This window comes from Pholis gunnellus, assembly GCF_910591455.1.
Source record: "Pholis gunnellus genome assembly, chromosome: 2".
NCBI classification, from domain to species: Eukaryota; Metazoa; Chordata; class Actinopteri; order Perciformes; family Pholidae; genus Pholis; species Pholis gunnellus.
Window position 1 is genome coordinate 17,679,337 of NC_136536.1, and position 26,392 is coordinate 17,705,728.

The 26,392-nt window shown below is 42.5% G+C and overlaps 2 protein-coding genes across 2 annotated transcripts; both read right to left on the reverse strand.

The window, feature by feature from the left end:
- Positions 1–342: 342 nt before the first annotated feature.
- LOC306701685 (transketolase-like) lies at positions 343–14,992 on the reverse strand. Its single transcript, XM_079167062.1, has 14 exons — positions 14,873–14,992; positions 12,897–13,014; positions 12,276–12,389; positions 11,164–11,261; positions 7,862–8,053; positions 7,195–7,313; positions 5,859–6,055; positions 5,499–5,663; positions 4,462–4,618; positions 3,677–3,807; positions 3,411–3,494; positions 3,167–3,260; positions 2,926–3,048; positions 343–1,113 (listed from the first exon to the last, which is right to left on the reverse strand). Exons 1-14 carry the CDS (start codon positions 14,977–14,979, stop codon positions 926–928), a joined length of 1,887 nt encoding a protein of 628 aa, XP_079023188.1. The 5' UTR covers positions 14,980–14,992; the 3' UTR covers positions 343–925.
- Positions 14,993–16,617: 1,625 nt separating this feature from the next.
- Positions 16,618–25,818, reverse strand: dcp1a (decapping mRNA 1A). The gene is made up of 9 exons (XM_079180225.1): positions 25,648–25,818; positions 25,278–25,318; positions 24,476–24,603; positions 22,427–22,493; positions 22,106–22,244; positions 21,751–21,846; positions 20,759–21,376; positions 20,381–20,602; positions 16,618–19,011 (listed from the first exon to the last, which is right to left on the reverse strand). Exons 1-9 carry the CDS (start codon positions 25,777–25,779, stop codon positions 18,931–18,933), a joined length of 1,524 nt encoding a protein of 507 aa, XP_079036351.1. The 5' UTR covers positions 25,780–25,818; the 3' UTR covers positions 16,618–18,930.
- Positions 25,819–26,392: the final 574 nt, after the last annotated feature.

The window sequence follows — 26,392 nt, forward strand, 5'->3', positions numbered from 1 at the left end:
GAAAGTGAACGTTTTCTATACTGTTTTTGTGGTGCATAGACCAGTTACACTTTTGGTTCATTTCCCCGTTGGAAAGGGCTGACTGACGGCAAGATAAACCCGCGAAAATATTCTAAACCTTGCGTACACTTAATCAGATACTGATTATATTTGATCTGGGCCTTTATTTTATATAGCTAAATATGTTCTGCTGCTGGCCCTGTCTAGAGCAGTACATGCTTTGCTCTGGTGCACAAATAAAGAAAGCAGGTTTAGTACATTTTTCTTTCACTGTAAAAATTGACCTGTGTATCACGCAACCACAACCTACAAGAAAGACCTCGGACACAGACATTGTGAAGAAACCTTCCCTTTATTGGTGTGAAGCGGTCCCATCCAAGTCAGGGTCAACAAGGTTACAAACAGTCAGTGCTCAAACAGACCATACCAGAGTTTCTCCACACCCCGCTGGATCTAGTGGGGTGGGATTTAAAGAGTCGAACTGGGTGCAGACGTACGAAATGCCGGGCCGGTGAAGTGAGAGGGGATCCACAAAAAATATAAAAAGACTTCACTTTTACTCCAAACCACGTTCACTGCTTTTACTGAAACACTACAGCAGTACCAGCACTTTCTTTGGGAGGTAGGAAGGGGGTTAGAGGGTGGAGGTGTGGATGTGAGCTTGTGAAGGGGAAGGGGTGCGTTTACACAAACTGAAGGGGCAAAACCACATCAATGACAGTTAAAGAGAAAAGCTGGGTTATGTTTTTTTTTTAAATCTTTCAAAACGAATGCTTTAGATTGTTTTATGAGGAGGAGAGCGTGAGTGGGCCAGAAGTGCTTTCCCTCCTTCTTTTGTGTTGGGTTACTTGTTTGTTGTCTCCATGGTGATCACCTGTTACCCACAGAGTCCTTTGCCATATTTGTTGCCGCTGCTGCAACGTTCTTACTTGGCATTGGCGGAGCTGGTGAGCACCTTACGGACCGCTTGAGTGATGGCGTCGCGGTCGATGCCAAAGATTCGGAGCAGCTCTTGGGGCTTGCCGCTGCGGGGCACCTGGGAAACTGCCAGGCGGTGAACAGTGAAGCCAGTCTCGTTCACTACCGCAGAGCACACTGCCTCGCCTAGACCACCTGAGGAATCAGAATATACAGCAGTCAGGACCATCGGTTAAAGGGTCAGTTCACTCAAAACAAAAAAGACACCAAAGAAATGTTTCTACAGTTTCTCACTTCAAGTCTTTCATTTGTTCCTCTGTCATATTAAAATCTCTCGCACCTTCACGGGCGATTGAGCTCTGCAGCGATGTGATGTGGACTGACAGGACGGCCAACGCCCTTCCTCCACTTTCTCACCCCTCACTTTCACCCCCTTAAGACTATCCTCTCCCTCCACCCCCCCCCCCCCCCCCCTCTCTCTCTAACATCTCTTTTTTACTTCTCACTCCAAACTGTCATTCAAACATTTCTGACTGAGTGAACATGAAAGCTGAGAAATGACAAAAAGAGAGTAATTATTACATGTTCTTACATGGCCTTTAATACTTAATGTTTCCCATCCGTTGGTTGATGTAATTGCTGGCAACCAGTGTGTGAGCCAGTGTGGGACAAATGCCATTTACCCATCTGTTCACCACATCCCCCTGTTCCCTGGATACTACTTGGTTTCTACTGTCTGTCTGTGTAACACACGCATGATACATATGGACATGTGGACATATTAAAATTACTGCACCCCTGTGACATTTTCACTTGCATGAAATGAACTAATGAATGTGAATAAAGCTGTGTGTGTGTATGTGTGTGTGAGACCAAACAACAGTGTCATCTTCCTTATTTTTTTTGGCTCTATCATGGCAAACATACGTATTGTCGACCAGTAGAGAAAGCAGCTACATGTAGGACAACAGAAAAACAAAACAGGAGAGAGAGAGAGAGAGAGAATAATTCTGGACACTCGTTTTTGTCATGCTGGTACTGTATGTAGGTCAGCGTGAGCCCGAAGGTCGGAGCTGAAATTAAGAAACCCTGACAAGCTCTCCCAGCTCCTCCTCCTTCGCTCCACCCCCACTGTTTTTATCCATTTCACCATTTCTGTATCTTCCATCTCTCTCATGAAACCCACAACTTTTACCCCAATTCTCCGTCACCTTCTGAATTACTATACCTCTGTCCTCTTCCTCCCCTCCTCATGCTGCTCTTCTCTCTCTTCCCTTGCTCAGACTCCAGCTTCCTCACACTTTGCCTATCCGTCTGCAGATTGTTTGTCCTTTGTCCTTTGCTGCTCCAGGCATTCTTATTCATGAGCACAAACATGCAAGCAGCTGCATAACAATCCTTATGGCTGCTAGTTAAAGCTGTCCTGTTCATACCATGGCATCCACCAAGATGCGACTGTTCAGTAGATGAATGCAGTAGAGAGGCACTGTACATTGCTATATATTATTGAGACCTGTCACAACGTATAATGTATTACACGTCATGTGACATTATGTTGCAACGTCCTGTGACCAGAAATGTAACTTTTGGGGAATTGAGTTTACTTTGTGACCGTGCATTTCTTGCATTTTATGATCATTTTATGATTTATCCATCAATGGTACAATATTAATCAAACCGATATAAAATCATAATTTCAGGAATATACCACAGGATCTTTTTAAAAATTCTCACCAATATGGCTTTCCAGTAGTTCTCAAATCAGGTTTAAAATTCATTTGAAGTTATCACTTTTAAATGTTTATTTTTATCTATTGGTGGAAAGTGGAAAGAGGCTGGATAGATGGGAGACCGAGGGTACGGACATGTGACGAAGGCTACAGGCCAGAGCTGAACCCTGGATGTTTTGGCTGAAATGTTTGATCACGTTAACAATATCTAAAGAAAATCATTCAGCCATTTCTCTACATTTGTTTCGTTTTTGGACGGTCATTCACAACCCCTCACCTTCATAGTAGTGGTCTTCCACTGTGATGATGCGTCCTCTGGTGGCCTTGGCGTTGTCGATGATGGTCTTGGAGTCCAGGGGTTTGATGGTGAACGGGTCAATCACACGGATGTTAATTCTTTCTGAGGGAGGAGAGAGGAAGGTGGAGGATGCACATCAGTCCAACTGATGATTCATATAAAGATTGTATACTGTTATGCTGACGTGGGTTGGTTTCTTTGGTTAGGTCTTTCTTTATACCTTTCTTCAGCTGTTCAGCAGCCGCCAGAGCCTCGTGGAGGGTCACTCCTGCTCCGATCACGGTAACATGGTCGTCATTGGTTTTATACACAACCTGAGTGGGGAGTGAAGACATATTTGTTTGTGGACTTCAAATGGAAACATGCACACATTCTAGTCAGATAAGTCGTTTGTGATAATGAGGAATAAAAAAGTTCAAAGAGCATGAAAGAGTTTGACGAATCTATAAAACGCTGCTACAAACCTTAGCCTGACCAACATGGAAGTCCTCATTGCAGTTGTAGATGATGGAGTTCTCTGGGCGGCTCGTTCGGATGAAACACAAACCCTGAAACAAACCACAAATCATCTACATGGGTCTGTATTGTTCAACGCAAAAACTGTGGAAGATTGGATCCCATACATCTCGATATGATGAAGCTTTCATTCTGCTCTAAACCTACACATTTTCTTTTCAGGATGTCCATTTTTAAATCTTTTTCATTTCCTATGATGGGTGACGATGGGTACCTTTGTGTTGGCGGCGAGCTCCACAGCTTTCTCAGTGGAGACACCATCACTTGGGTAAAAGATGGTTGCCGTAGGAATGGCCCTAAACATGGCCAGGTCCTCCAAACCCATCTGAGAGGGCCCGTCCTCACCTAAATATACACACATCTCAGCATCAAAGAGACAAGTAAGGTGCAACAAGACTCATGTTGAACGGAGACTGGAAAATAAATTCTGGTGGACTGGCATGCATTCAGTCTGGAAAGGTGCGCATGCAATGTACCTGGAGAGGTGAAGGAGTAAGGGGAGTAAGGGGAGGAGGAGGAGGAGGAGGAAGAGGTGAAAGAGAATCAGGCCGCTCTGTCTTCACCTCCATGACACAGTGACAGTGAGAGGGGGAGGAGGAAGAGTGCTGACACCAGGAGAGGAAGATGGAAGACAGAATAACAGGGGAGGTGAGAAGTTTGGGGGAAAAAAGGTTTAGGATCAGGAAAATCAAGACATACTGCGGGTCGGTTCAAAGCACATTGTAGTGAAATTAAAGCAACAACAACATCTGATAAAATAAATAATTAAATATATTTAATAAATCTGTTTGTCAGTTATCATAATATCATGTTTGTCTTCCATCTCTTATCTCCATGCCTTTATATAATCCTCCTAAACCTTCAAATTCCACCAACTGTGATACGATGTTGTTGGGGGAAAAAGTCAGAAGTAGTGAAAGGACTTAAAAATGAACTGCTGAAAGGTCAATGGTCAGTTACTTCAGGTCATGATTGGTGAAAAGAGAGACAGGAACTGACCAATAGAGACACCACAGTGGGAGCCGCAGAGGTTGATGTTGCTCTCAGAGATGCCGGCCATGCGGAGCTGGTCGTAGGCCCGGGTGAAGAACGTAGCAAAAGTGCTGGCAAACACCACGTTACGGTCCCTCACGGCACAACCCATTGCAACGCTCACCTGCAGGAGAGAGGAGAGAGAGATAGAAAGGAGGGAAAAGGAGGAGGGGGAAAAAAAGGCAAAGGTTGGCGTGGTCTAAGAAGATAAATGCTGCTGACTTTGTTGATCCCCTGAGTTTTCGTCTAGCTGACCATGATGTTTTACTTTGTTTTTTATTGAAATGTCTCCGCTTCACCTTCTTCCAATGTGTATGGAAAAGTAACAAAGTCTGAAGAGGTCACAACTCCAGCAACACTTGTAGTATTAAGTGACTTTATTGTGAGACCAGAGCATTTCAACTTTATACCACAAGTGTTGCTAATCACATCCCCATCAGCCTCAGCTGTACTGATTGTTTAGTTGTAATTGGCCAATGTTTGCATGCTAACATGCTAAGCTAAGATGTTAAACATTAAACCTGCTTAGCATCAACTTTGCATGCTGATGTTAACCTGTAGCTCAAAGTGAAGACCTGCTGCTAGCATAACTGTAGCCTCTTCATAAAAAACACACATTTCATTTGACATGTTTTCATGTAAATTCAGTAAACGCAAAAATGATTTACTCATTCATGAGGTACAACAATCCAACTCTTTAAGATGGAGGATTAGTAAATAATGTATTAGTTCACAGTAAGAACTTACTGTTATTAAAAGGCTGATTACTGTTACTAAAAGGATTCTGATCTTAATAAAACTAGAAGTTGTTTATATTAATCTGTCAGTACAAACAATATATTTATATTAATACTTACCACATAAAATGAACCTGGTATTTCATATAGTGCCAAAATGTAAGAACCAAGTTCCCTTATTTTATTTATTGAATGGAAGTTTTAATAGCCTGAATGATTTAAAACCTCTCCAGCCATCTAATTGGAGCGCTATTGTCTCTTTCTCACCATGTTCTGCTCTGCGATGTAGCACTCCACGTAGCGGTTGGGGTGTTCGTTCTTAAAGAGCTCGGAGAAGGTGGAGTTCTTGGTGTCTCCATCCAGAGCCACCACATGGTCGTTGTAACGGCCCAGCTTGGCCAGAGCCATGCCGTAGGCCTTCCTCGTAGCAATCTGGTAACACAGACACAAACCGACAACTAGTCTGTAGAAGATACACAAGCTTGGCTGAAGCAATGTTGTGTACTATCTGAACGGTTACGACACATTTATTTGCTTAGGCCAATACAACACACAATGAAAAACCCGAATGATGAGATTTTAAGGTTAATCAAGACATCTGAGCTCGTCTGTCACCACTTGTCACACCTTGTCTCCAGATTTGTAGCTGGGTGCACTCGGCATGCGGACGTTACGGAGGCTGACAGGTGAGGCATCCTCAGTGGGCGGAGCAGGATACAGGCGCTTGTTGCAGCTGACGACGCGGCTCTGCATCTCCTTGATCACGCTGTCGGCCATGTCTTTGGGCAAGGGTTTACCATGCCAGCCCATCTTATCCTCAGCCGCTGAAAAACACACAAAACACAGCGTAGGTTAGAGCAAACAAATGCAGCTATTACTGGTGTAGCGGTAGTACAACATATTACAGAGTGGAGGTAATGAAAAAAGTTGACTGCTTATGTGGTCAAAGTTGCTGCATATATGCAGTTACATTTTCACATTAATCCTGTGAAGATTAGGGGTTTACTCATTGGACCTTCAGAGATGACTTGTATGTGCTTTTGGTATTAATGAAGTTTAGATAAAAATGCACCTGAAATATACATATAAACCAATTTCCTCCTCATATCCTGCATACTTATCTCCTCCACGTTTATGCATGTGCATTAAATAAACCATGGCCAGCTGTCACACTCATAACAATCATCCACGTCAGTGGATCCCAACAGGCTACTTCAAAGATCCACAGGTTAGAATCAAGAGGCCACAGGATTATGACAAAATCTTATGAATACAAAGACATACTCCTCTCTTAGAAACACACACGTTGCTGTTATAACAACAGTTGTTTTTTTTCACCTCTCTCTTTCTCACTAACACACATGGTCACACACACACACACTGCCCCTGACCATTATCACAACACAAGCATAAAGGGCTGCTGCTGCGAGTGTATCCTACACATTCTGAAGGATTACTGTGCTGCAGCAGCTAAAGCACTAAAGCACTGTCTGGATTACAGCGAGTTAGGGCCCCTTTGCACTGGCGGCGGGTCCCCAGGGCAGTTAAGAAAACTTCTGACAGAAATATTATTCCCAGTGAGTTGCCACCGTTTTACCAAGTCATCATTTAGAAACAGGTTTTTGGAGCAGGAATAACCGCCCCCTGTCGTGGTTATGAAAGACTGTGCTTGTTATGATAGTTTTGAATTCCTTTGCTTGAAATATGTCATGTACGATTACGTAAGAAAGACATCTACATTCAAACAAAACAAAATAATGATGGTACTTAAAAAAAAAAGGAGGAAATTTTGATCCATGACACACACTCAACAGCTCACATCCTGCATTTATTTAAGGAATTATTGAGTTTTTCTTAAATCAAAAAAGTAACAAAACATGTAAGAATCTTACTTAAAATCTACACCACACTGATATGTTGTACTCATACCGTGGATCACTGCATGTGTGCCTGATTATTGTACCTGGGATGCCTTTGCCCTTGACGGTCTTGGCGATGATGGCAAGTGGCTGGTGGCGGGGTTGACTCAGCACCTTACACAGCTCCTCCACACTGTGGCCATCCACAATGATTGCTTGCCATCTGGTAAAACAGAAGAGATCAGACTTTAAATGCAATCTACAGGTGCATTTTTAGGAATGAAAACAACTCTGGGTTTTGTTTAATTCATGGAAAAATCCTACTGGAATTCCTGTAGGATCCCCTAAACTCATCACCACCTTTCACCCTACTTATGATGGCTCTGCAGCACTTTACATCGTGGCAATGTTTTAGCATTTTAGCTCATACCAGTGCTTTGCAAGTGCTGGATGGAGGGATGACATGAAGCAGGCCAGATTAAACTGGCAGCTCATAGCGTCTTTGTCAACTTATTCAAACATAGCTTAGTCCTGAGGATCAGATTTTGGGTCACAAAGTTAGACTGTATCTAATTCTTACAAGTCATAGTCTGTGAATATTGGGCATTTCTTTCCTCATTAAATGAAAAACAATTAATTGATTATCAAAGCTGAATAATTTCTTTGGGTTTATTACTTAAGTAATTATCTAATCATTTCAGCATTCAGATGTACGCATACTTCACATCCACCCACCAACCCAGCTTCCCCCTCTGACTCCCTCTGACTCACCCAAACGCCTCACAGCGTCGCTGGTACTTCTCCACATGGTGCTGAAGTGGAGCCGGGTCGCTCTGACCCAGACGGTTGATGTCCAAAATGGCCACCAGGTTGTCTAGCTGGTAGTAAGAGGCGAAGGCCATGGCCTCCCACACCGAGCCCTCGGACATCTCTCCATCACCAAGCAGGCAGAACACCCGATAGCTACGACCAGAGAGAGATTTTAATTATATTCAGAGCTTATGAAGACAGACCAGAAGAAAAAGATAAATAAATAGTAGAGAGCTGTCATTTTCCGTATCAGCTCCATTTTCCCTCTTGGCACATCGTCCCATCTTCTGATTCCTCCTAGAGGGCTCAATGTGACAGCTGACACACACACACACCCCCCCCCCCCCCCACACACACACACACTCTCACACACACTCTCACACACACACTCCACTCCACTCCCCCCTCGCTGAGCTCTGATGATCCTCTCTAGTTGCGCCGGCGGTGTAACGACTCCTGACAGCTTTCCAGTCAAATAGACACATTCTCATTAGAGCTGGAAGATGGGCTGAGACACGGCGCATTACACTACGCATTCCAACCCCGAGAACACAAACGGCACAGAAAAAAAAAGAGAGAGGAAGAAGGGAAGAAAAAGAAGGGAGGAATTCCACAGATGTGGAGATGGAGAGAGGGAGGGAAAAGAGGTGGAGCTGAATGAATAACCAGTTAGACTGATCTCTAAAGGTCGGTTTCTGAAATGTGTCTGCTGAAACTATCCACAGTAATATATACAGATGCATTGAACCAAATCCTGTAAAAGTGGCAGCTTGCGTTCATCATTCAAAGTCTCTAAAATATAGAACATTTTGTTAATATGGATGATCATTTAAGCAACTCAGCTTGAAACAATCCTTTATTTCAGTTTAGTACGAGCAGCTGTTAAGGTAAGACGTACAATAAGAGCAGATATTGAAATCAAGGTAACTCACCTATTAGATCTTTTTTAACATTTCAACATTTTATTGGTCTAAAGAAACAGCAGGATCAGGAAGGTGAGGCTCCTCTCCGATCCAAGTTTGAATTAAATTAATTATACAATCTCAGTAGTGTTTTTATCTTTAGCGGCTTCAGATCACGTTACCATATTCGGGAGACATTTTCAGGGTTTCTACTTAAATGTCTTCTGTGTCACATCATTTTATTCAAATATAGAAGTCTCACCCTTTAGGTATTTGTTGTATTTCATTTTCCCATGTATACAGTATGCACATGTGTATGATAACGATCTAATATTCAAGTGATCCCAGTCGTGTAGACTATAAAGTCGTCTTAGTTTTCATTCTTTTTCAATTCTGAGGTTTTCAAAATTGTAAGTACCAGCGGTAAAAATTGCAGATTGAGACAATCTGCAACACCATTGTGCCAAAGATGAAACCAATCTGGTATCAAGAACACAGTCTGAAGGGCATTGAGTACAACTACAGCAGGTTGATCAGTGCTTCAGCTGTAAGAGTAAAATAATCCCTGAGTAGGTGTGAGGAGTGTGTGCTTCTCTTTCATCCTGTCTTTGCAAGGTGAGAATAACAGATCAAGACAAGGTGATACCTCTCCTTGACAACATCCCGAACCCGTCCACCCACACAACCTACCTCACATTTTGTGTCACCCCCTCCATTAAACCCTGCCAACACAAAACCAACGAAGATAAAACTTCACTCAGTGATGAGTTCTCTTCTGGGTTTGGTGCGACGCGTGAATGAGCATGAGGAGGAACCCTGCCTGAGTTTTCAGTTGTAAATAGGAGGTTATTGGATCAGAGCGTTGAACCAGAGTCACATAAGCATGAAGCAATGAGAAGTGTCAATTATTCAGTCCCCGTTGATAAGTGTATTTGACAGGTTCATTCATGTATTGATTTTTAATAAGCCACACCCTCAGAGAAGCTGAGCGGCAGTTTGGTTGTTGATTAATTTCCTGATACAGTTTGACCAGAACATGAAATGAAGTGTGACATATTCCTGCTGCTGCACTCCCATTGATCGTGCAGCATATATGTTGTGTGTATGTGTGTGTGCGTCTCTAGGAGGGGTTGATATAAATGCCATTCAGCAGTTTTTGTCTCAGGTTGTGTTCTGAAACCAGTGATGCGGCCCTCTCAAGCGAGTGCTGAGCCGCTATGTTGCAGCGAATTAGTTTGACAAGCTGCTCTGAGCATCGCAAGGGCAAAGCATACGCCCTTCTGCATGCACGCTCAACCACACACAGTGTTCACAATCACAATATAATCTACCGCGCATACAAGAGATGCAACCGAAGCATGGGGATGGGAAATGGCATTTTTTTTTTGGTGCGAGAACGAGAGTAAAGGGTGAGGCATAGTGATGAGGGAGGAGCTGTGCTCTTGCATGTGTGATTATTAGAGCGGAAACAATCGAGTGCACACAGAATGCAGAGTGAGAGATATCAAGGGCTGCCAACACAGACTGCATATACGGCATTCCCTGACCGCCTGTTTCACTGCGTCTGTTATGTGTAAAAATTTGTAAAAATGTACACATTTTATTCTGTCCGCAATTCAATTTGTCAAACCATGTTCCTGTGCTCAGCTCTGACACTTTTGAATCATACTTTTCTACAAACATGAATGGCATGCATTCCCATTTCGCTCTCTCTATTGTTGGACTGGAGACCATGTGGCTCTTTCTAGATCACACGAGAACAAAGGACTCATCTGCAACGCTGCTAACATTCGAGCGGAGTAGTCGATGACCACTGTCCATTTCAGGTCCGTTAATCTATTGTGATGTAAATAGGTTTGAAACCGTCAACCTTAAATATAAAAGAAGCAGCTGCATAAGTGTGCACTGCTTTTAAACAAAATCAAATCACATAATCTCTAATCTATGAATTTGAATTTCACCTTTATGAAGAGACAAAATAATCCCCATCACTGATTTATTTAGCACTTGATCTATCCCAAGAGTTATTTCGGATTTCGGATCACTAAGCACATACCCTCACTCATCCGGATATGAAGGTAAAGTGATCAAAGGTCAGATCTCCTGGCTCTCCTGACTGCCTACATGTCAACCCAGACCAGGCCTGTCAGGTAATGTTTGATCTAAATTCATAGGCTGGAATGTCACATGTCAGCACCGCTCACTGCAGTGTACATTATGCATCATGCATAATTTCATACTGTCTACCTCAATATGTGGAGATGCAAGCTGGGCTGCTGTCCTCCTTCATAAATGTCTTTTGTATTTCGGGAGGGTCTCTAAATCACAATTTGTGTGCACGTGTTTTTTTGCGCACGTTACCTGGCCTTGTCAAAGTATTTTCCAGTGTAGGCCATTCCACAGGCAGCTCCCAGCCCCTGACCCAGAGATCCAGTGGCCACATCCACAAACTGCTGCTTCTGTTAACACACAAACACACAAACACACACACACACACATACATCTCACTCTTCAGATTGCAGGACAATTCAAGATTGCAAACACAGAAAGCATGAAGTACAGTGGATGGATTATATTGAATATCTGAACATGCAATAAAAAAAGTCATGTTGCTATAAGTCTGTGATGAGCAGTGTGTCTGTATCTGGGTTTATGTGAACAGTGTCTTATTAATGTCTGCAGCACAGGAGAAAGGAGCCGGGGACAGACCATCTCTGTCACACAAGAACATCTTTGTCACCAGGTCTCTTCGTGCGTACAGTTCGTCTGTTATCTGTGTAAATGTGTTTATGTCTCTATGAAGAGAATGTCTAGCAAGTGTACATGTTGTGTTCTAAATTCACAAACTTTTCGGCTTGAAAAGATCCAGTATTTTAAAGGGAAAAGGCAAAGAGATTACAGAAAGGCTAGAAAATGGAAACCTAATTTTTGTGTTGCACAAACTTTTCACTATCCTATTTATCTTGCAACCCCCTTGGATGGTCTAAATCCCCAGCTTGGGAAGCACTGTTCAAAAGTCCAAACCATCTCCAACAGGAAAAATATTTTTCCAAGGTCATGTCATATCAATATTTCAAGATTCTTAGATGCGGTCAGAAGGTTTGCCCACAGCCCAAATGAGCAAGCAGAGTTTGACAGATGGCTCCATGCAGGAAGAGGCAGAAAGCAAAGTCAAACTTGCACAACACGTTTGCAATATGATCTTTGAGTTGGTAAAAGACATCATGAAAAAGCTCTGACGTGGTTGAGGAGCTATGAACGTTTCCTCAATGTTCATTTACTGGTATAGTCGTGTCTTAAATATTCTCTTTCACATCAACATCTATTTACTGTCAAAACACCAGTATACCCAAAATGAACACACAGAAGGGTAGTGTAAGGCTTTTAATGTGTTCTTAATGCACATGTGTTGGCATGTTGGAGTGGATTGCTTTCAGACCCAGAACTTCTTGCAAGTCTGAACGTCACCTCACCGGCACAGGATGTCCCTCCAGGATGGAGTCCACCTTGCGGAGGTTGAGGAGCTCGTTCTCCTTTAGGTAGCCCGTCTCCGCCCACACGGCGTACAGCACAGGGGCTGCATGACCCTGAGGAGGCAGAGGTGAAAGGTCAATGGTTAAGAGTGTAAGATCACATACTGTTCCCCAGATTTGCTGGTGCTGGTGCTGCTATCAGAGTTTATAAAACGCTCATCAATGCTAGCGAGCTATAAGATCCCGTTTTTTTGCTTCTATAATTTACATGTTTCCTCCACGGGTACCTTTGCTGTACACCTGACTCCCAAGAGTTCTCTGCTAAATAAAATGTGAGAGAACAAAGAATAAAATGTCATTCTGAAGTGTGTGCGTGCACGTCAAATTAGAAGTGACATTTGGCAAAGTAAAGTCTGGAATTTGCCTCTGGCACCTTATAGACATCAAACACTATACAAAGAAATATGCATGTGAACTTAGCAATGAATGGACATTTTTTTCAATATGCGTCACCTAATAATTCCTTAATAATTGAGATGTCCCTTGTGTGTTGTGTTTGTGCATGCATCAGAGGAACACCCGCCACCCACCTCTTTACGGGTGGTTGTGAGTGTGTTTTACCTTGGAGAGGATGAAGCGGTCGTTGTTGGGGTTACGGGGGTCTTCAGGTCGGTACTTCATGGTATGAAAGAACAGCACGGACATAATCTCTGCCACGCTGCAACATGATGTGGGATGACTGCAACAAAAGGATGGTGAGAGAGAAATTAGACACACAGCAATGACATTTTTAAAACATGATGTGCCTCCTATATGCGCTGTGGAAATCTATAAGCATGTTCAGAGCATACTGTCCACACACAGATGCAGAGGAGAAAGGAGAAACAAAGGCAGAAACTAAATGGCAACCAGAAGTTGAGTTTGGCTCTTTGTCAAATTGGACCTAGTGGGTTAAGTCATGCCAGACCAGGTTTGTTTGTTTCTGCACTGTACATTTGCTCTGGTTGATGCTCTTAGATGCTTGTTTAAAAAAGGAGATGCACTTATGACTTCTGGTGACTAGTAGTTCTCTTTAATACCTATGTTGAATACACTTATTGTAAGTCGCTTTGGATAAAAGCGTCTGCTAAATGACTGTAATGTAATGTATATATATATATATATAACGTGATAAAATAATGAAAAAATGGGTAAAAGCAAAAACCAGAAGGAGATGAAGAATAAGATTGACTTTATGTGGGATGAAGGATGCTCTATGAGAGGGTGACAGATACTAGATCTATGGTTGCAACATGAAAACTGGCTGCGATAAAAGAATGGAATTAATAAAACATGGGATACGGAAAAGGTAGGCTACAGTTTACCATGTGCCTGTTTCAGTGATCAAACTGGAATGTCTTGTTCTTCGAGCCCTTTACTCACAGCATGTGCGAAATTAACTTAAAGAAAAGTAGCCGACCTCGATTTCAGTCACCGATAATCAAACACTAGAGAAAACTTATCATAATGCCAAGGAAAGCAAAACAGAAGGCGACACACAGTAACACATTGTAGAGTAAAAACAGGGCTGTCTAATAACCCCCCTGCTTATATTCTGTGTGATGGGAGGGTCCGCTTTGCAAGTTGAAAAGCCACGCAGAAGTTACAGTTTCACATAATCCTATAATCTATTTTAATTTTAATCTTTTATTTCCCATCACTTCGATAATGTCGCAGTCCGTTTGTGAATTCGGATGTTATTTTGAAATTTCTCACCGGACGTATTTGTCCCGTTTTATCATAGCTACATTGCATTTGTGTGAGAGGCTGCACCGGCGCACGCGCGTAGGCGTGGCAGAGCTGCAGGAGCGCGTCCGTGCGTCCTCAGGTCCCATCCCGCTACCTCCTCACACCACGTCGACCCATACGGGCTGAATGCACGCGATCATGCACTCACCGATCGTGTCTCTGCTCGCCTCTTTTAAACAACCGATCACAGAGTACGCGAAGAGTTAAGGGAGAACGGAACACTGGTACAACTGCAGCAATGTATGCCGAGCCTCCAAATCCGACACAATATTATAAATATTTTATCATTTGAAGAGGCGTTTGTGCCAAACCAACACGTCTGTTAATTTAATTGAATAGGTCTCATTGCGCTCAGAAACGTAATACCCTCAGAAACTGAAATACAGATGCAAAAATGCAAAGTAATCAACTTTCTTACATCTACCAAAGTGCGTAAATTACGCATAACGCATGTTGGCACAAAACTGTTTTATGCTCAGAGAAAATATGAAAAAGGAAAATTCAATGTCAAGTCCCTTATTTTGGCACACCACACGGGACGTTAACATGAACACATTCTGCATGATGCTTTATGCTGCTGATCCTCCTGCACGCACTCTGCTGCGGTCAGTCAATTAATTAATTGGGAAACAAGATTTGTGTTGAGTAAATTCCAGCCCGCGTTTCCACTTTATTATTTGCCCTTTATAACGGACAAGTGCATGAGTCATTTAGCAACTGTCCCAGGACAGTAGCCTTGTTTTGCTTTGTTGTGTCATACTATCATACATCTCAGGCTCGGTTTAATCTCTCCGTATTCATCCTCTTACCCGCTGCCCGCTGCAGTTGTCGCCTTGATGGAGTTGATCCGGAGCTTGGTGGCGATGTTCCTGAGCGCCAGCACAGTCTGCTGGTCGGGTTTATGGTAGTCCTCCATCTGGCCGATGAACCGAAGAAGAGCACACACGCACACACGAGCCGGTTAAAATGGAGTAAAGAGTTAAAAGTCCACGGTCTGCTGTCCCGAGAATAAAGGCGATACGTGTGCAGCAGACGATGGCAGGGGTTAAAAAGAGGCAGTGGTGTTGAACCTGACGGACAGAGAGGAGGGAAGGGGCGTGTTTGCAAGCAAAGCCTATGAATATGGCTAATCTAAGGCTAAAAGGAGCCGACAGTTACTGCAAACTGTCACGCATGAGCACCAATAAGCAGATAGTAGGAGGGCTTTGGGCTGAGACCAAGGCCACACGCACACTGGCACGCTCACGCACATAGACAGGCACGATCTGCGCACGTTCAACCTCCAGAGCTCCATAATGTATCTGATGACAGAAAATTCAAGAGCTAAATCAAACAGAAAAAACATCTAGTAATGCAAACAACTTCGTGCAGTGTTGTGGCCATTTCTAGATGAATTTATTATAAACAGCCAGAATTGTTCAATACTATAAAACCACAATGTTGCTGCACGATGTGACAGTATTGGTGTGGAACTCTGAATGGTCATAATCTGCACAAATGTCACCAAGAAACCACCTCTAACTTTTAATTCATATGGTTTCTGAGTAAAGTGCAGAATGATACTCTATGTTTGGCTTGAGCTGTGGAAGGTCTGGTCCAATTTAAAAGCATTCTGGCGTGATTGACATGAAAAAGTTTGAAGTGCAAAGGTTAGGCAAACATATCAGATACAGTCGAGTGAAATATAAGCAGTTCTCTCTTAAAACAATTAAGTGTGCCTTTCTTGTGAAGCCACGGCATTTACATGACAAGAGCAGGGGCGGGTGACATGCAAAAGAAAGGATCACAAATGACAGTAAGCTTAGTGACGTTTCCCACGGAGGCTGACCTGATTACCTACAACGCACAGCTACACCTGCACTTACATTCAGGTAAGGACTGACTCAGATAGCAGTAGACAGATTTGTGATTTCCAGGTGGAGTGTTTTTTTGGTTTGACAAAGTCATAAAAGGTTAATTTTAGAGGATTAATCTTTTCTCTTGGATTTCCAGGGGACTCCCGCACCTGGCTGAGACTGACCACATTTGGGCAGCAGGGGACCTGGGGAGGGGGATTCCAAAAAGGAAATAATGACATCATTGACAATCTAGTGGGATAATATCTCCCTTCAGAGGAGGAGAGACATTTGTTTTGTCACGTAAACCCAGAAAGGTTTACGGATCAAGTTCTCAGATTAAATAAACCCTTGCATGGGCCTGATGCTGATTACAATGTAATGTTGACAGAGACACAACCGTCACCGACACGCAGTGAGCACATAGTGACCTCTGGTGGTCAAAAAGAGAAAGTGCATCATTCTCCTCTACTGAATGACACACTTCAGATTCAGGAAACCATCTGTAAAAATGTAATTAGATTTTCTCTGAAATTCATGCTGGATTACAAAACTGAAAAATTAGAAACCTTCTTCAGAAAATGTGACACAATTTTGATTCACTGTCCGCTTCAAAACATAAAATAAAAAAAATAAAAAAATCACAATCCTGTTTAATCTTTAAAGCTTAGTTAGTTTCATGGCTGACAGAAACACAGCAGCAAACAAAAACAGACAACTCCATTTCAATTTTTTTTATTATCACAAAATAGTCAAAAGAAACCAAATTATATACAGTGACAACAGTCTTAAACAATTATTATAACTTGCAAAGACTTTCCCCAAATTATATCTCTGGCCAATAAGATTAAATTACATCAAATCATAACAAAAACCTTAAAATCTTAAATATATGCCCCGGATTAAAAAAAACCACTCTACATTTCAAACATTCTTCCTTTGTGCGTTTATTTAACCAACACATGGCAGAAGTGTTGGAAAGATTATAAACAGGGCAAAGAAAGTGTACAAATGATCTGATTTGCTCGCTGTCCTGTTTGCGATTTAATTTTTTGCAAAAATCAAAAAGGAAAAAAAACCCATGATTAACAGTTGGTACTGAAAGCCTGTTCAACTTGAAGAAAACAAGACGGGCACATATATACTGCGAGTAATTCAATACATTCAAATAGCAGAACATAATGCAAAGTTGTAGTGTCACTATCGAGACGGGTGTCTATGCAGAGATTCACATCAGTCCCTCTGCTATTTCCAAATGTTGATTACATGACATTCTGCAAGAAAACATTCAAAAAGAGCAATAATCTGTTTGTTAAACCTAAAAAAGTATTCTGCTAAGGTTGCCTTCTGGAGTGACTTGGTACTTTGAGTGCTTCTAGAATTTTAGTATCTGGAAAGTAACGCGTGAAAAATAAGCCACATCGCCCATGAGCTCACTATCGACATCAAACATCACTGAACAAACGTAAACCTAAATGTCCGCGCTTTTACATCGTTATACTGTTTTAATGATCTAGTATGTGCCGAACATTTTGTGACAACAGGGTAAATGAAACCTATTAGCACGAGACACATAATAAACCTTTCTTCCCTAAATCTTTGAAATCTGATTTTCTGATGTACATTGGATTAGTTTCCTTTGTCCACGAAAAGCATAAACTAGCCTCTCAGTGTTGCACATGATGAGGAGACAGATGAGCTTCTGTTCCCACTGGGGTCGGCAGGGTTTACAGTTCTGTGCTGCAGTAACATTTTACTGCAAAATTTGAAAATGAAAAAAAAAAGAAAAGTTTGTCTTTCAGTCTTCGTGACTTCTGACTTAACGGTGTTCTGGAAAAGGGGAATGGCGGTAGTTTATATTTCACATCATTAGTTTGTTTTCGTATAAACTGGTTTTACACATAGTAAAGCTACCAGTCATCAGCTCCCTATTTAAGAAATGTAATATTAAAGGTGGGCATGTTAATGATTCAAAATCAATAGATTTAAATGATACATTGTTGCAGAACCAGAATCCGGAGGTTCAGATAAGTTTAGCTATACTGTACCGTCCTAAAAGTATCCCAAAACGCTGGTGTCCCTAAAAGCAACGCGACTGTCGTCTGTTGCACGTTCCCCTCAAAGAACATCGCGTACCGAGCTCAGCTGGTGGAGGAGAAATGAACGACACAGACAAGGAGCACGAGCAAGGAATAAGGGAGGAAAGTGGAGAAAGGACCGGGAGCGTGGGAGCTGGTTTGTGCGTTCGTCTCTGTGTTTTTAGGAACATGTCACAGTCTGTAACACAGCATTTAAAAAGCAGCAGAGAGGAAATTATTCCCAGATTGAGCTGCAAGTGCTTCTCCAAACAATACCGAATGTACTTCATCTTCCTTGGACAAGGGTTGAAAAAAAAGAGAGACAAAAAGTCCACAATAACTGTGATGTCTGTTCGCATTACTTGGAGGGAGAAGGTAAAGGAGAAAAACGAGTAGTCCACACAGAGAGACAGTTTGTCTGCAAAGACCCCCACAACAGTTCAGAGGTCCTTCTCTTAATCAAGCAGTCTTCATCACTGTTCCCATCCTCTCGCACTGCGAGAAGTCCAAACGTGTGAGACGAGTAAGAGAAGCAGCGCCTTTGATTCCCACAAAAGTTCAATCTGCGACATCGTCTTTCACAAGGTGAAAAGTGACAGCAACAGCTCAACGTCACCAGTACGCGGCCAACTGTTGTATTATATTTATAAAGTAAAAAATAAAAGCTCAAGGCCACACCGGGACATTTGATCTCGTCCTTCTAGCCTTCTCTCCCACAGTAGTTCTGGTTCGACAAAGCAAACAAAAAGTTGATCCGAGGTACCGCAGGTAGCCGGGACACCAGACGCGCTGCATGTTCTAATAGGCCGTAGATCAGTTTTGAAGAGTTGTGGTGTGCAGTGTGTCGAGAACCTGTTATCTGCACTTCCTTTAAGTCCCATTCACATCTGGATTCCTCAAAGATCACGGGGGAGGGGCAGCACTGAAAGTGACAGTGGTGATGGTGGTCGTTGACTATAGCTTCATGTTGCTGAGGTCCTTGGACAAACTCTGCAGGTAAGCATCATGAATGGCGCCAAGGAAGTCTGGGTTGTTCTAGACCGGGAGGAAGTAAACGACAGAGGAATGAACAAACTACACCTGTGTGTGCATACAGACAGTAAGACGACGCTCACTGGAATTCTACCACTTCATTGGAAACATAACGGATTGTAAAACCGTTAATATGTCGGAAATAGACTTCTGAAATAACAAAACGTTTAAGCACTAAAAACTGAACAGCAGCATATCTTTTCAGAATTAGGGAATCAGTTTATTATCAACACGACGTCGTCAATTGTTTTCTTTGGAACCAGTTCTTCAGCAAAAAGGAGTTCCAATACAAACTGTAGTCTGTAGATTACCCAACTAGCAACATGGATAGTATTTATGCAAAGACAAGTTACTATTGCATTATTAAAATGTTTCAATAATGTGAGCAGAGCAGAAAGACGGCGCTCTATGGAACTTGACTTTCCAGGAATTATGGAACCAGAGGAACCAAACCAGGAACTAAAAGTCCTTTTTAAGCAGTTCTGTTTGAGTTTCCACCTAATCTGCAGAGCACATCAAGGTTTATCAAATCTGATGAAAGAACGTGTTTAAAAAAAGGACAGGGGCATTTTATACACCATTTTCACACGTAAAAAACAACAACACCACACACACAGTTGTCATGTTGTAGTTTGTATTTACCATTGAGCAACTGATGTTTGAGTGGATGTCATAAAGGATTTAAAAAGAGGGGTCGGCCTCCAAAGCAGATCTGTTGCGTGTTTGATGGTTATTTATTTCAGCTTTAGAATGTAACCGCAATGAATCCTTTTTCTTTACATCACTGGCTTTGTTCTCTTGTTGCTCCTTTTTTCACGATTCTCGCTCGACCGCAGCTCCCCCTTTTTCATTTGCACCCTCTTTGTCTATTTCTTTATCTTGCTCTTTTTTAAGACTAACTTAGTATTTATGCTAAATATACATCAAGAAATGTCTACCCCTCTTCCCAACAGTGGTACTAATTGCACACTGAGCTTTCTTATTTTGGGAATGAAGATGTATCCAAGTTGTAGCTGGCCCCGGGCTTGTGTTTGACCAATCGGCAACTATCTGCACCGAAACACTCCACCCTGAAAGTTCCTGAACTATCGGAGAGTACGAGCTCTGGAGCACGGACTGCTTTGCCAAAAGGAACTACCGCACTATTTAGGAATAAAGCTGAATCATTCCTCAAAGGGTCCTCGGTACCCTGGAGGGTTCCACACCCTCAAATTAGACCAGGATGTCATGTTTTTGTAATTTGCGTGAACCAACCCTTTAACTTTACACTAAAGTTTTTACATTTTGAAATTGTAATGGTTAAGTAAGAACAGCTTCTACACTCTAACAGGCCAACAGCACTGCTTTAATGTATTCTAAGCCCTTTGTGTACCTTAATGAGGTGGATTAGAGTGTCCTGCAGCTGTGTTTTGCTGCAGGCTGCATGTGGAGGCTCTAAAGCTCCTACAGAGGCGCAGGAGGGCTCGGCGGAGGCAGGTGGGACCACCGACGCTGCTGCTGTGGTCCTATTGACGGACTGCAGGAAGGCGCTGGGGGAGAGAAGCACAGAAATCGGCAGCACTGGAGCAGCAAGACCTGGACTCATGGAGACAGCCTGAGAATAGAAAAAGAAAGACGGAGAGGTTCAAGGGAGCACAGGAACAAAGAATATGTCAGATTATAATCAAATGTGCTGCGTTATACTGATGACCCTGATGAGGTTGAGATCAGTAAACAGAAAAACTGCTGCAAAGAAAACCATTGAACTCACAGACATTGGTATGATCAGGTTTGGAGGCTGAGAGAAAACATCCATCTCACTGCTGTGCTGGAGAAGGGGTTTCCCCACGAGCTCTTGGAAGCTGTGGGGAGGGAACAACGTGCTTGGCAGGAAGTTGGGTGCGAGGATGGGTTTGTGGATGTCCGAATTCACAGAAGGCACTGCCGCTTTGAGAGAGTTGAGTATCTCCTGTCCTAAAAATGCCGTAGGAGCTGCCGACGGTGCTGCAGGGAGAGCAGCACGAGGCTCTGAGCCAGCTGGGAGCACCATAAGAGGGGAGACTGAACACCGGGGTTGGGGGTCAGACCTCGGGACCACTGACTGGAAAACAGGGCTGGGGTGTAGCACGTACGGAGCTGGGAGCAGGCAAGGGACTTGCTGCCGCTGACTTGACCCATGGTCTTGGGCTGAGAGATGGGGAGGGAAGTGCGGGTTTTGGTGGGCTGGAGTGGGATAAGACTGGTTGCGGAGGTAAGTGGTGGAGGGGTCACTGTCGCTGGAGGCAGCGGCGGTTTTCTGTGCCAGCATGGTGGGTAGAGGGGGGTCCTTGGGCAACGACGAGCCAAAGAGCTCCTCGACTGTGATCTGCTTCACCATTGTATGGGAGCTCTGGTGGGTCAAAAGAACAAATGTGTGAGCTGTGCTGGGAAACAGTCGTCGACAGAAAACCTATCCATTAACAGCTGTCAGCATGAAAATAAAGAGAATAATGCATTTAGCATATTATTGTGTCAAAATGCTGCCTTTTCTGCTCTCATGAAATTTGTCAAACTCAATTGTCCAAAAATTGTTTAAGTCAGACCTGTGCCTCATATAAAACCTGAAGGTTGGATGACTGTTTGCAACATAACCTACGTAACCAACAGCTGCAGTCTGCAGCCAAATACTCAATTAAAACATCCTCCAGTCTCTGTATGTAGGACTTAACAGGATAAATGAATCAATATCAAATCTCTGCATAGATGTTTGTGTAAAGTACGTACCTTTTCAGGATGTGCTGTGCTGTGCGCATGCACTGTGGCGTTGATTGCTGCTTTCCCATTAGGCTCTGCAGACACATCTGTTTCACCCGCCTGAGCCTGAGGAATGAAATGGTGTTTTCAACAAGCTATTTCTAAAAGAGGATAAATATGGAGACTGAAAACTACAAATGCTGCATTTTAACTCAAGCCATGTACAGCCTGTGATCCAAGGTCATGTTTTTGTATAATCTGCAGTAACAATTAATGGTTCTGTATCAAACCAAATGCCAGTACTAAAATAATACACAAGAGGCTAAACGCAACGTTTGCTCGTCTAAGAACATAAACAACATGGTGCGTGTGTTTGCCTCCTCACTCTCTGGTATTCCTCCTTGGCTTTGCTGAGCAGTTCCAGGATGTCGATGGGCCGCGGTTCTGCGACACCATTGGTCCTCGCTGGCACTGCCCTCTCTGGCGAATCTCTCTGGGCATGGTCTGCCTCTTGTTTCACAATCCTGGGGAAGAGTTAAAGCGTGACATATAGCGTACACACCTAACTATTTAAAAGCTCCATGTGATGAGAGTAGAGCTGCTTCTTAAGCAAACACCTAACGGGTGAAGAACTCTGAAGAGCTATTAGTGTACCGTTCCATCTTCTCCCGACACGGATACAGTAAACAGATGAACGGCTACTTACTTGACCATCAGCTGAGCGATGCGTTGACAGTCCCTCTTGTCATAGAACCAAATACTGTAGATACCCACTGCAAAGAAAATCACAAATGCTATATATCACAATGCGTAGTGGAGACAGCATTACATTAGACAAAGCTCCTCCCACAAAGAACAAACCAAAATAACTCATTTTGAGGTTTTACATTTTGCACAACAAAATATGATCATATCACCACAATACAATTACACCAAAGGTTATTGCCCTGGCCTACTGGACCTCAGGATTGAGGTATTTTTATTATTATTATTATTATTATTATTATTATTATAATACCAGCACCCAAAGGGAACTGACTACTTGTTGCACAATGAAATGTAAAAATAAACACAAACTCTATGTCAGCAGTCTTTGCTGAAACAATAACTAGTTAATTCTACATTGCGTGTGTGCGCGCGCGTGTGTGTGTGCGTGTGTGTGTGTGTGTGATGAAATACTGGCGTATAGAAGGTCCCTCTAGAGGCTGAGGTAACCTAGCAACCTGAGTGTTTGCCTCCCTGCAGCATCAACTGCCACCAAGGGGAATATGGAGAGATGTAAACAGGTGTGTGTCCAAAGTACACAGCATTCTCTGAGTCTGAGTACACTCAGGCAGCAAGTTCACCAGCACTCAAAGAGGATCAAGACCCAAACAACCATGAATGATCAACATCTCTCTGGATAATCTATCCTCCACGTGTTGGACGTTTTAATCAAACTACAATCTTCTTGGTGCTTAGCCTTCTTCGTTCCGTCTTCGACGCAGAGGGAGGAGTCTTTAAACCATTTTGAAGACATTTCACAACTTCACAGGAGCGCAATCACCAAGACAGGCTCTACATGATGACCAATTAACGTCTGAAATCTACCAAAAGGATCCTCAGCCAGTAAGTTGCATTACTGAAGAGCACTAATGGACTGAAGAGAACCGGAGTCTGCAGTCAAAACCAGCCAATGGAATAAAAAAACAACCAGGGGAGGACACACGACCAGAGAAAATTCATTCCGACCTGTCCTCCAGGTGACGGACCGCTGCCAGAGGCTTGAAGCGTCTCCAACAAAGCCTGAGGAATATAATCAACCAGTATTTTAACTGTACCCTACAACTCAACCCAGTCTCAGGAATAAAAATGCTAACAAGAGCACTTGGACTCAAGTGAAGCCACCAGAGAAGCTGCTCTGGCCTGAATACTAACAAGAAATTGTATCATGTCTTCCATACCAGGCAGGCTGATGGGCAAACCAAGTCCGAAAGGGGAGCAGTCTACTCTGACGTTGACCCTGGCCATGTTGTTTTTTCTTATCAGCAAACAAATGGGAAAACAGTCTAATTCCTTATTCATTGCCTTAATGAAACTCCTGTTCAGACTTCTAATAGATTACCTTGGTGGCAGCGCCGTCAGTTACTTTCTCAAGATCTGAGGCATTTCATCGCTCTTTTCGTTTCACCGTACTTCCTGCAGAACCGTTTCCAGAAGGAGTCTGACTGCAGCGTTGGCAATGCAATCAGTAATAACACAACTTAAATAGTTAAATGTATATTTAGAAGTAGTCAGATTTATAATCAAACAGATTTCTGGCTGTTGCCCCGCATGCAGAATGACATTGACTGAGGCCAAACCGAGCTGAAACTGTTGCCGTCTGGCAGGCTGGTGTGAGGCCATGAGCGGAGAAAACGCTTCGGAAGAAGTTTTCTTGATAAATGAGACTCCAAGACGCCAAAATGACTTCAAGCGGAAGGGAAAAGAGATGTTCCAGAGAACGCTGGGGAGTTATTTATTCGGCATTTTCAGAGGTACCATTATATTCCCTTCGTTTGTGATACTGAATGTTAATAACACCAACAGCTGTCTCCTAGCAGGACATATGCACAATGTGTACATTTCCTTGACAGAACCTTCTGTGATACAGAAGCGTCTCATGGGAGGCGGTGGATCCTCTACATTGAATAATAATCTCTTATCAATATGTCAGTACTGTGTATGACATCTACTCTTTTAGCTTGTTTGAGCTTCAAGTCTACAAAATACTCACAGTTGCCGTTCCTATAGAGAAGGAAGGGGTCCTGCAGTTGGAACTCCAGGTCTTTGTTGATCGGCTCCACCAGGTTCTCTGTGCTCAGTCGGTTCATGATGATGAAGCCATGGTGAGGCGAGGCAGACCTTAGATGGGCAAAGATAACAAACACTGTAAGATAATTCTCTGGCAGTACAAAACATCCCCGGTCACACTGTACGACACCTCTCTCATGACTTGACTAGCAAACCTTCTAGACTTGCATTTCTTTGAGATACATTAATCTAAATCAATATATTTTAAAATAACGTAATCTTGAATCAATATATCACTTTAAAAATGTATATGAATGACAGATACTGACAAATAACACTATTGATAAATCAATTAAATTAGTTCTATAACTAACTGATGCATTATTTTGTCATATGTGTATCATAAGTTACCTTAAAGATGGCTATTTATTTAAATCAAGCCAAACATAACTGAATGTAAAGGCAAACAAATATGAATACAAGTTATCACCTAGTAAATATTCATCATTTAGTGTAACAAACAACTTAAATGTCAAAACTGTGGTCATATAAAAGTACATGGAGTCTAATAAAGAACCACTGTGTGAAAAAGGCTGCAATAAAAAAGAAATCAGATAAGTCTCTAAACGGACCGCAGTAAATGTTTGTTTACACAGACTGCGGCCTACACGTGTGCGCAGGATAAAGTGGCAGCGCAAAGAAACGCACGTTGAGTCTTAACAAGTAAACAACATTCATGGTGGTCGTGTTTAATAATTAACATCATTCACACGTGATATGCTTACCTCGCATAAACAAACAGGGTACCCTCGATGTCGGTCTTCTCCTGAAACGATATGTGACATTATGTGTAAACAACAACAACCGCTAATCCAAAACGTGCTGAATAATAGCAACGAACGTCACAAGCTAACTTCACAACATAGCGTTAGATAACTATGACCTATTGACAATAAAGCATTGGAAACATTAACAGAATGACACTTGAGAACAGTATGCTTGTGACTATATGTGACAGTTTGACAAATACCAACACATTTCTTAGTGTTTACGAATGTTTTTATCATGGAGCTAGCGTTAGCATACATACTAGCATCCGTAGCATACGTATGAAGGCTATCCAAGAAGCTGTCTCGGATCTGTTCACAAACGTACCCATTCGTTGGTTTTGGAGTTGAAGTTGTAGAGAGCCACCTGGCCGGTAACGTCGAGCAGTTTGTTTATGTACGGGTCTTGTCTCTGTAGAGCTGCTAGGCTCATCATTTGTCCAGCATTAACGGTCTCCATCTTGGATGTGATTGTTGCTCCAGCACGGACGGATTTCTGAAGACACAGTTATAACTTCCGCTGTCCCCGGAAATCATGGCTCTCAAAAAGTTTTACAGAGATTTATTTATTCCGCAGAGTTTAATCTGCAGTGTAAAATAAGACTTTTGCCTGCCTGCTTTCTCAAATTAAACAGGTTATATTACAAATAAACTAAATAAATACAATTGATAATTAAAAATCTTCGTTTTAAGGTGCAAACTTGGCGATGATTATAAATTTAATTAAATTAAAAACTAGCTGCACAATTCAGAAAATAAATATTATTATTTAAGAAGACAATCATTACACTGTAATCATAAAATATAGTTGTGATTAATATTAGACACGTTTGACTTTCAAAACAATAAAGTGAATCAAGGACTGATATATTTCTTTTAACAATTTAAGGCCATGTAGGCCTATCTTTATGCAAATGTTGCCAGTATCTTCATGCCATATAAACACCACAGGACTGCGCTGCAATGTTTGAGTCCAATCTCTGTGGGAACATTTGTGCCAGTTATTTGCATATGTGTTAAGTATTTACTTTTTTGTTTTACGCATGCGAAAATGCCAAATCGGTCTAGTGGGG